At 35.6% G+C, this 11,925-nt stretch overlaps 1 protein-coding gene across 1 annotated transcript in view; it reads left to right on the forward strand.

Annotated features, from left to right (window-relative positions):
- Positions 1-4,544, forward strand: part of LOC121413502 (snake venom 5'-nucleotidase-like) — a 48,208-nt gene extending 43,664 nt beyond the window's left edge. Inside the window, exons 7-8 of the mRNA XM_041606326.1 lie at positions 1,447-1,647; positions 3,987-4,544. Coding sequence (XP_041462260.1) covers positions 1,447-1,647; positions 3,987-4,183 — 398 coding nt within the window. The 3' untranslated portion in view covers positions 4,184-4,544. The remainder of the gene's footprint in view (positions 1-1,446; positions 1,648-3,986) is intronic.
- Positions 4,545-11,925: the final 7,381 nt, after the last annotated feature.

The following is an 11,925-nucleotide window of genomic DNA, read 5'->3' on the forward strand; positions in this document are numbered from 1 at the left end:
TGCGTTCTCATCTGAGGCAGAATAAATGGAATGGTCCTGGTCCCTTACTCAATAAAAGATGGGAGAGTAACATGGGCGGAAATCCAAGGGGAAAGTGTCCCCCTACCAAAAATAGTAGGGGGGGGGGGCGGGAGAATATCAAATGTCCCCCTAAAATTTTTGGTCTTTTATGATGGAGAGAAATACATCATTCACATTCGACGTATTTTGACCTTACATTTTGGGTGAAATTCTTTTTTTTTTGCTTGTAATTTTTGGAGTTAAATTGACCTTATATTTGAGGTAATAACCATTCCCCCTTTTTTGTTGCTCTTTTGTTCCCAGCCCCGGGTCCCCCTACCTTTGGGGACGGATAATTCCGCCCATGGAGAGGGGAGATTGGTCGATAAAGGCCGATCATACTTGAGCGAGATAGTACTAATTTTCCGTATAGATCTGCCTGATTAAAAAAGACAATGCGTCGTACTCAGGTTTTTCTGTACGTGAACTTCTTTAGTCTCGTTCCGTTTTTGAAGACGATTCCTGATAATCGCGATTCTTGTTCAGAAAATTATATATTGTTTTATAAAATGTAGAGGATCAGTGGGCTGATGTATAACCTACATTATAATGCCACGAAAATAAAAAGGGTAGTACTAAAGATTCTCTGCTTAAAGTACGTCCAACATTGTTGCTTTAAAAAATCCCAAATACATAATTAGAAAAACTGTGTTTAAGATATATATTGCTGAATATTTTCTTAACGATTGCATTGACTGCAATGTACAATCAATCGTGAAAATCAAGCGTACGGTTGATCGCTGTTTGTTTGTTTGTAGGCCTATTTATTTCCATATAAAAAGGTAAAAATATATACATGATCTATTTAACATAACATACAGATGGAGGATGGCCCATTTCAGCGGTATCAATAAGATACCAATATTCTTCCATGGGGTCCCTATCGATATATCGCTAAACTTTGTTTTACGGGATTCTGATATTTATTTCGAATCCACACTTTTAAAAGGGATTTGTCAAAGTAACAAATCCGTAGGAGTATGTGTCTGACCTATGAAAATGGTTGATCGAAATCCTTTTAAATTCCAACCGTAAATTGGTTGGTTTTTACCATTTTCGTCGGCTGGACTCATACTCACCACCAGATTGGATTATTTTACCAATCCTTTTAAAGAGCGCATGATACTTCATATTTTACCATGTATACCGAGTGGGGATGTTATGAAAAAAAATAGCAGTTCAAAAAGAAAAATACACAGAAGTGTAAAATCTATCGCGTTATATCATGTTGGTCTAATTTCATGGTCAAATCAATGTTTTAAAACATATTGTGAACTCTTACCAGAGAATTCCGTATGTTGGTATTATCTTCAAACAATTCATCTTAGGAATCAATATGTTAAAAAAGTAAATTAATGGTAATAATTTTCATTTATCAAAATACAGGTATGAGAGTTACATACAGTCTAGCAAGAGAACCGGGCAGTCGGGTAGTCTTGGCTGAAGCGATCTGTACCAACTGCACGGTGCCACATTACGAACCCCTGGACACCAAACGCGTCTACAAGATCGTCACAAACAGCTTCTTAGCAGGTGGTGGCGATGGGTACACGGTTGTCAGGGATAACAAAATGAACCATGTCACAGGTAAATATAAATATAACATATTTTGTATCTCTTTTATCATTAAAATGTTACTTAGTCTTCAAAATAGCTTGCTATTAAACCCAGCTTTTTCGTTTTGGCAATCAAGACATATGGAACATCTTGCACTGCTACCCAAAACAGATTCAAGAACACCATAGATGTACTGGAAATGCCCGTCAAATGACGATGAACAGCTGTAAGGTCTTTGTCGAAAATTGGTGAACTGGAATATGTTGCTTGTCCGGGTCCAGGACGAATCTGCTCTCTTGATTCACTCATTTTTGATAATTTTTTATTGGTTGCTCTTTGCCATGAAAGGCATTTGACAGTACATAAACTAATATCAAGGCAGCTGCCGTTATGTTTGAAAAACACTATGTTTTTATATATTTGAAATGACAATAGTTTCACTAAGTGATCTAAAACGGTAGAATCAGGAAGAAAGGAAACATAAAGCATATTTGAATATCCTGGACATTACAAGCATCAATAGTTTCCCAAAATAGAAATGTCGTGTAGAAAATACACACTATTATCCACCAATCAGTAATAATTAAGGTTGAAGAAGAATAAGAGACCAATTATTCTTGTTTGCATTCCACTTGAAAAGATTTTTCATTACGGCTTACGGAGAGATAATGATACAATATTCCACTTTTATATAAATGATGATAATGATAATCATAATGGGCACAATCTAATGAGACTATTTATATAGCTCTTGCTAGTCAAGTGGTTCAAATTATTGTCATAAAACAAACAGTATTCCTGTTGGCTTATTAGCCATTTAAATGGACGAAGTGTGGTTAAGTGTAGGTTGGCGTCTAGCCAAATGACACTTTAGTCGCTCTCGGGTAACACGACAGTTGCTCTTGCGACAATATCTAAGATGTAGGGTCAGGGTTAGGGATGCAAAAGGGTTTTATGTTAGGTTTATGGTGGGTACTGTTAAACCCAGGGTTGAGGTTGATAATTCGATTAGTGTGTGAAATTTAGAGGGGAGCAAACATCCAGCCATCTGATTTATGCGACGGACAACACCACACGACGCTTCATGTTTCATTTCTAAGATCACAACACATAGAATTATAGTTCTATGTTGAAAGGAACTAAGTATTAGTAATTTTGTCATACTTAAACTGTCATAAAATCCTACAGACTGCTTTAAATATTCAAAATAAAATGAAACCTGATAGTTTTTATAGGATATTTGACATGGTTTATGATGTTTTGTGGAATGCGCCCTGTGACACGACAATTGACACTGGCTCACATTTATGTAGTTGTACTAAATCAACTACAGAGACGTGATTGATGATGGCGGTACGTTATTACAAATAAAAATCTATTATCCTTTTGGGAGGGACATTTCATATGCCTCTCTTCATAAACCTAAATGGGTATTGTAAATTGAACGACTCTGCCATCTTTAGGATTTTTGTTTAACAAGTGCAGACATAGTTAACAAGCATGTATGTGAATTCGAATGTAGCATAAGAGAGGCGCTATCGACTAAACGCTTTGCTCACCGGCGAAGATGCCGTGACCAGTGATCGAACCCCGGACATTCAAATATCTAGTCAGGCGCCTTAGCTTAGACCACTCGGCCCTATGGCAAGCCATTTTAGCTTTTAATCCTATTTCTTTATATCAAGAATTTATTTCTTGATATCAAGAAATCGAATTCTTGATATCAAGAAATGGTTTTGTGTAGTTAAGCAATGGTAATTCTTGATATCAAGAAAACGAATTCTTGATATCAAGAAATAGGATTAAATGCTAAAACGGCTTGCCATACGGCCCCGGCACAATGCATACAATTTTTCTATACACGGAAGAATACATTGGATAAGAAAAAGAAGAAAAGAAAATACTGAATTCATGTTCCATTCTCATTCATGATACCCTTCCCCTCCTGACTGGCCAGTGTTTTCAAAACAAATTGTCTGAATTTTCTCGAAATTCATAAGCATTTTCTGAAATTTTTAAGATTGATTTTTAACAAGAATCGGACAATAATACAGCAAACCTAAGCTTGGTACAAGTGACCAAAATCAAGGAATTTATGTGAGTTGGTATTCAACTCCTCTCTCCATCAAAACAATGATGGCGCCAGCTACATGCATTCATTGTTTAAACTTCTATAAACTATTAATAATTCGTAGTTTTCAAAGTCATTCTTTTTCAGACTGTCGCAGTTGCCGCCCATGTATATCCCCCATCGCTCCCCAGACCCTCCAACGCCTGCATCATTTACATTCAAATTTTTACAGTTTTTTGTAAAGTTTTACATCTTTCTATCATTAATTTCTTCATTATACATTTTTTTTTCTACTCAGGTAATTTAGATTCTGCTGTCTTTGCCGAGTATATCCAGCGTCTGTCACCCGTGGCACCCGCCCTCGAAGGGAGAGTCACCGTACTCACTGAGGATGTCGTAGATTGCACAGGCAATGCCTCAAATTTTGGACCATCTCATCTCATTATTTGGACTACTTTCCTCGCAATAATATCACATATTTTAAGCACGTTATAATGAAACCTTTAGATTCATTTCATAATAGCCCAATAAAGCTGGGTTCTGTTTCATGAAACTGATTTCAATGACACGTTACAATATGTTGTTTCTAGCTACTGGAATGGTGCTTTTTGATTGGTCAATTGCACAGTAATCATTGATGAAAAGTTTTATGAAACGGCTCCCTTGCTGTCACTAAGAATAGTTATGATAATGATTTTTAAATGTATAGTCAAAGGAATAGAATGGGGAAATCTGGTTAGCATTTTTTCATTGATCGCTTTGTAAATCATGTAAATGCTGCATACCTTTAAATCATACATGATCATCATCACCACTATTATAATAATTATTATCATCATCATCATCATCATCATCATCATCACTATCACCATCATCATCACCACCACCACCACTACCACCATCACCGTCGTCATCACCATCATCATTATCATCCTCATCACCACCACCCACCACCATCACCACCCACCACCATCATAATCATCATTATCATACACCAAGATGAATGGGAAAGTGGATGTTCATTAGATGTTGATAGAGGTTTGAAGCAGCAGATCGATTTAATTTCAACTTTTTATAATTAATTATGCTTTTGTCTTGTCACAATCCATTAGGCATTGTCTTTCAGCTTTCATTTTATAAGGGTTCTAATAATTATGGTATTCAGATGGTCTTTTAGAAATTCATTCTTAGTAGAAGACGATTCTCGTATCTAGACCTTTTCACTTGGAACACTATATTTGCAGCCATTTAGTGATGAATGTGATATTTTTGTGATTTGTCATCCTACCGGTATATGATCATGACAAGTGATACTAAACAACTCTAACAATTTATGAAGAGGATACGACATTAACCAGACAGGTACGTAGAATTTGCGTGTGTTTTTTTAGTGACCAATGATAACACAAAATAACCACAGATATTACTTTTACGCAACTAATTTATATAGAACATTATCAATAATTCCTCTCACATGCTGTTCAAAGAAAAAAATCAAGATGAATCTGTTCAAATAAAAAAATCAAGATGAATCGGTTTTTTTTTCAATACAATAAATAATTTTTGCCAGAGGGTCATTTCTGAAGTTTTCAGTCCACCGGAAGTACATCTTTCACATAATTCTCTTCATTACCAGTTGTAGAAATCGAGCGTAAACATCTCCTTTGAGAATGATTGTATTATGTGCGATTATTATTTCTTTTCCAAGTGATTCGTATGCAGGTAGAATGACGACTCTAATTGTTTGAAGTAGAACTTGTCCATGTTTAACAATGCGATCTTATCTTATACAATGCTGCTAGAAAGTGCCATATGAATTTGTCATCAAACGAATTACCTTTGTATTTCATATATACACTGTTAGACTTGAAAAGGAGAGATATTTTAGCATGTGCTAGTGGCTTAAAATTTGAATTTATATTTTAACTAATGAAGGAATCAAACTGAAGATGGATCTAGCCGTATAAACTGAATCCAACTAGCAACAGTTGCATTCAGGTAAACAAAAAATGACACTAAACAAGTAATTATTGTTCTAAAGACCAGTATATCAGTACTACTTAGTCTTATTTTTACGTAATTTGTTTTTCTTTTGATGTACATGATGTAAGATTTTTTTTAACCCTCATTTCTTGGATAAAGAATAGCATTATGCGTAGAACCGAAATCATTTCTTAGCTTCTGACCAGTGCATGAAAAGTGCATTACTTTTAGAAATTTCGATGTTATGAATTAATAATTCATAACGTGACTGATGGTTCATTTCGTAATGGAAATTCGTCATGTAGTGAATTGAAAGCTTATTCAAATGATTCGAAGAATCGTAGCATTGAATACAATAGTTTTGTAGATTTATCACGATTATTATTACCAATGTTTGGACATCTTTGATATCAAATTCTTACCTCAAGGGTAATTGTGAGTAAGTGGTGTATATAATTCTTCTATTTTGATATTTCGAATCTTCTGTCATAATTTATGGACATATGTATTTCATTCGATGTATTGAAAGCATAGTGTAAAGTTGATTATTTGTTGTGTGTAAACCTGTAATCACGTCCGGTATAGATATCTATTCATAAGAATATTTTATTTGTTAAAATTTGTTTAAAAAATCTATCGACTTCCGTGAGGGGAATCGAATCTGTTAGGTGGTACGCAACAGCATGATACTGGGCGTTCTACCTCCGAAGCCCGACGGATTTCAAAGATTGTATAGCAGTGGCCCTCAGGGACATCGAAGGGGGGGGGGGGCTAATATTTTTCATTGATGAAAAACAGGAAGAAATTAGTATGACCAAAAGAAACGAAAAATAATCCAGCTTCGTCTTCTGTTTATGGTCTAATCACAGTATAACTTAATATTATTTGCAAAATAGAATATTTCCTTGGGATTATATCCCTACACTCTAAAAAATGGAATGTTAAATCAACATTTGAAAGGTTGGAGGAGTGACAACCTTTTCCAAATGTTACATCCAACCTTGTATAAACGCTAAATCCAACATTTTAAGTGTTGGGTAGAACCATTTAAAGTGGTAAATGTAACATTTAGAAATGTTGTCACTCCTCCAACCTTTCAAATGTTGATTTAACATTCCATTTTTTAGAGTGTATCACCGTGATCATTCCTGTTTAGATACCCTGGGGCAGCCCCACGGCAGTCCGCCCCTCTAATTCAGATGTAATTTGATTCATATTGCTTTGCAAGAATTCATACAACTCATAATTTTAAACATGTGAAGATATGTTCAGAACAGTAACGTCTTACAGTAGTGTAGTGAGCCAAAAACCTTAAGAGGGTAGGACATGGCGCAAGGGGCAAAATTTCTTTAAAAAAGCTGCAAGCGAGCGAGCAAAAATGGTAAAATTGTTAGTGCAAAATATGAATTTGTAAAATATTTTGAAATAATTCTCAGTAAATAATATCATTCCCTTTCATATTCCTTGTCTTTCGTTTCTTACCTTATTATCTTGTTCGTGAAAATATTTGGGGTTTATGGCCCCCGACTGGCGCCAAATTTACGGCAGTGATGATTGTGAAAGAAGAGTAATAAATTTGCCTCTTCAAGAACGTGATGAATACTGTCATTTTTTTAACGATTGATCTTTTTATGGTATTTTGATATCCTAACTATGTGCTTTCTTAAGGATGTGTACAAATTGTTTTGTATATCATTATTCGTAATGACACCAGGTTACCTAAATGGATGTCAAAACTAGGTATGAATTTTTATTTCTTAACGATGTTCGTTATCTGTCCTTTGGCATGGTAAAATTCTAGCCGTATTTCATATTTTATGGTTGTATGGTTTTTGTGATGAAAAGTGACTTTTTTTTAAACAGAATGATATATTATTGTGAAGTTACTATGATATATGTATGTTGCTTGGTCTCAATAATTTAGCTATGCCCATTAAGTCGATATTTTGTTCGTATGATTATTAGACAAATTAACAATAATTTATAAAACATGCTAATTCAAAGAACTGAGAAAAAAATATTGATATATACTTTATACAGTATGTAACGTATCTGCTACATTGTTGCTTACGAGACAGCAATTATTGATATTTGAATGCCAATATAATATAGAAAATTTGTGTTTTCGAATAAGGCTTTCATTCTACAGCGAATTGGGTCGGGATACTTGCATAAATATTAGGGAGCTTTTAGATTTGAGGCACTTAGATTGGGTAAAAACTGTGTAAGAAAGAAATGGAGAGTTAATACATGAAATACGTAATGTGAAGTTCGTGAAGCTAGCACTACTTGGTTCAATGTTTTGGTTATGAATAGTAAATGTATTTTTACTTGAAATATCTATCGAATAAAGATGAAATGAGTAGAAAATCTGCACCTGTCTATTTGTTTCCAATGAATTTTTATATTTAAATGGATTAAATTGAGTAAAGCGTGTAGTATTATAAGGTGACTTTGGAAAAACCATGGACCATGGAAAAACTAAACATCACTATATGGTTCAGAACAAAAGCAACACTCAAAGGTATAGCGCCCCCTCTCTGTCTCTTGGAAAACTTTCTGACGTAGTGAATATATTTGCAAATGAAGCAAAGTACGGATGTACTGTACATGGCCATTTGTCATCTCCTCCAGTGCAGCAGGACGATTCTAAAAATATTATACAATTGAAATTTACACAGTTTGCATAAAGGGAAAATACTTCTCTCATTAATTAAACTTTAATTTGCATCATTCCCCCTCTTTCTTTTCACCTCTTGTTCATTTTTTGAGTGTACTGTTCTGTTTGGTTCTTGATATTTCTCTCTCCCCTTACGTGATTTGATTCTCTCCATTCTTTTATTCTCCCTCGATATACCCCTTTTCCCTATATTGTCTTTTTTCTTCTTCTTCTTCCTCTTTCTTCTTCTCCTTCTTCTTCCTCTTCCCATTAATCTTCCTTTTCTTTTTCTCCTCCTCCTTCTCCTTCTTTTCCTCTTCTTTACCTTCCTCTTCTTCTTTTCCTTTTTTTCCCCTATTTTTATTCTTGTTCTTTTTTAAAAAAATCTCTCCTTATTATGTTCATTCACTTTGCCTGTTTCCTATAATGTGTTTAAAGGACTTAATTTATGGTTTTAGTCCTTAGAGAAAGGAATTGCAAGAAAAAACTGCTTTTGGGGGATCATTCCAATAGATCGAGATTAGAACTGTCAATTTGGATTTCTCCATAAACTAAGAATGGATTAAGGCACACGAAACTGAGGTATACTCAAACAGAGTTACATACCCCTAACACTTAACTCTATGGGTATACTTTTCACAAGGATTTGTCAAAATACAAAATGACCAATACGTTGGTGAATATTACCGTTTTTTTTTACCAAGGTACAACCCCATCCACAAAGAAAACGGAAAAAAGAACAAATGTGATTTCAAGTTCAGTGTTGACCTTTTGGTGACGGTGTGTAAACTCAGCATACGTTTTAGAGCAAGAAAACGCAATCAAAATGTTGCCGCCAACACCAACACCAATAGGCCGCGCGGACTGGCGCTGAATCCCCTATTGTCAGTTGATTCTGTCTTTATTTGGTCAGAGTATATTTACCAAAAAATTCGACATTTTGACAAATTTTTTTAAAAATTGAATCATGGACCCTACTTCTTAAGCCCCTTTTACACCTTCACGGAAGCAACACGGATCATCCCGGATTGTCAATCCGGGGTCATCCGTGTACAGTCCGGGACTACCGTGTACACTCCGGCTACTCATCCGGCGCCATCCTTGATGTACCGGCATGTCCGGGAGAAAAATTGAACATGTTCAATTTTTCATCCCGGAGTACACGGACTGATAATCATCCGTGTTCATCCTTCTAGCCTCCTTGTACATCCGTGTAGCTACCGAATGCATCCGGGAGGCTCCTTGTAAGAACCGGGTGATCCTTGTTGATACCGGCTTTATCCGGGGTCAAATGTTTGTATTGTTTGCGTACATGAACAATAGTCCGTATTCATAACCAAGCACGAGCATGCTCCAGATGTTGCAAAAAGGGACGAAACTTCATTCTAGCAAGATATATCCCAGTACAGAATGTGAGCAACCGTGAAGGTCCGTGTAAAGACCCAGTAACATCCGTGATCATCCGGGTATTCCGTGTGGGCTCCCGGAGCATATCAAACAGGATCCCTATTGCTACCTTGCCTATCCTTGTAGACTCCGTACTTTTCCGTACATATCCGTGTTAATAACCAGTTAACTCCGTACTCACTCCGGGAATGCTAGGAAAATACAAATTTGGCACCCCGGATCATCACGGACTGAGATCCGTGTTGCATCCGTGAAGGTGTAAAAGGGGCTTTAGTGTAGTGGGTCCATGGTTGAAGAGTGTAACATGTTGGATTTCTACATGTTATGTTTCATCACGAGATGGCGCACTCGTCATGTCTTAGGACATGCAGAGGCTAAGAAAAATATATAGGGGAAGGCGGGGTAAGTTGTGACAGTTTTTGCTTTTTGCATGTTAGAATTGATATGATTAATAATCTTGTCGAAATAAGTACCTTGCCTTGAAATTTGATTCTTCTGAAATATTTTCCACCTATATATAACTTTCTACCCCAACACTGAAAGTCATCGTGACCTTTGAAAAATAAGATGTCAAATGGCTCAACTTGCCCCATATGTGGGGTAAGTTTGAGCCACCTTCTGGGGTAAGTTGAGCCACAAAAACTATGTACAAAATGTATGGGGGGAGAACCAGCATGTCAATTTTTTGTTTAAAGTCTTTTCACTTGGTAATTCTCTATAAATACTAACATCCTGTAAAAGGAAAAGAGCAGTCATGTAAATTTGCTCCTTTCAGCCTGCATTTCAATCGATTTTTATGGTTTGTTTGTTTTTTTAAGATACATTACCATAGGAATTACCATGGCTCAACTTGCCCCATGCTGTTTGGCTCAACTTACCCCAGTCCGAACTTAGTGCGATAATTTTGTATCCACACATTTATTATGCATCCATCATATAAAAGACTATGACAAGAATGAAGATCCATACCTGGACTAATAATGTTGTTATCATGTCTTTATTATATTTAAAGACGTGTGTGTTTATAAAGTACTTATCTATTTCACACTCTTTTTTACTTTTTTGGCTGAAATTCATATTTTTCCCTTTAAAAAACTACTTTTTGTTTCAAAGTTGGAAACAATGTGGTGGGGTTAGGGGTTATGCTATGGGTCATCAATACATGACACCACCACAATGTCTGACTCATTCATTATTGGCCTGGGGCTGGTGGCTCAACTTGCCCCTATGCTCAACTTACCCCGCCTTCCCCTATGCATGTATCTGGTAGTGGGTTCCGGCACCAGGTTTTGATTAATACAGTCACGAAACTAAATTCATTTTATTTTAAGAGTGATTTCAAAATACATTCCGCGAACATGCATCAAAGAAAACCAATCAAAACAGATACAGCTTAATATCCATGTTTATTCATTTTAACCACACAGCTGCAATCCAAAGTGAATACATTATAAACGGAATGGCATTTCAGTATCGTGATCATATAAGAAAAAAAAAATTGAACTCAGTTCAATAAGAATTTGGGCTTGGAAGGCTTTATATCCATGTATAACTTATACATGCTAACATACTTATTTAGTTTCAAAAGCATAGTCCAGCTACGATGCAAACTACATGTAACATGCCTGATATTCTGAATGCGATCATACATGTATATTATTTTTAAGGGCCTTACTACCAAGCTCTAATATCGAATTCTAATTAAAATGTAGGGAAGAAAATGAGATCATTGTTAGGTGCGCGCCCATTTTCATATACTTAAAAGAAATAATGAGGAGGTGGTAGTGGCGGCAACTTAATGAATTTGGGGAAAAGCATGATCTACCAAACCTGTATGCTAAATTGAAATTATTGGTAAGAATTTTTACTAGTCTCATCTAATTTAGAAGTAATTAATGATCCAACACAAACGATTCTTAACCCCCTTTCTTTTTTTTTTTATTATATTGCTTCTTGTTTTTTTTCTTCTTCACCCCTTTTCACATTTTTTTCACTTTGAATTCCCTCTTTTTTTTGCTTTCACTACTATTACTACTGGTATTACTACTACTTCTCCTTATACTACTACTACTACTAATACTACAACTACTACTACTACTACTACTACTACTACTACTACTACTACTCCTGCTCTTCTAATACTCCTCCTACTACTAATACTTCCTCTACTAATAATATTTCTCAGTAC

The sequence above is a fragment of the Lytechinus variegatus genome, chromosome 4 (assembly GCF_018143015.1).
Source record: "Lytechinus variegatus isolate NC3 chromosome 4, Lvar_3.0, whole genome shotgun sequence".
In the NCBI taxonomy this organism is placed as follows: Eukaryota; Metazoa; Echinodermata; class Echinoidea; order Temnopleuroida; family Toxopneustidae; genus Lytechinus; species Lytechinus variegatus.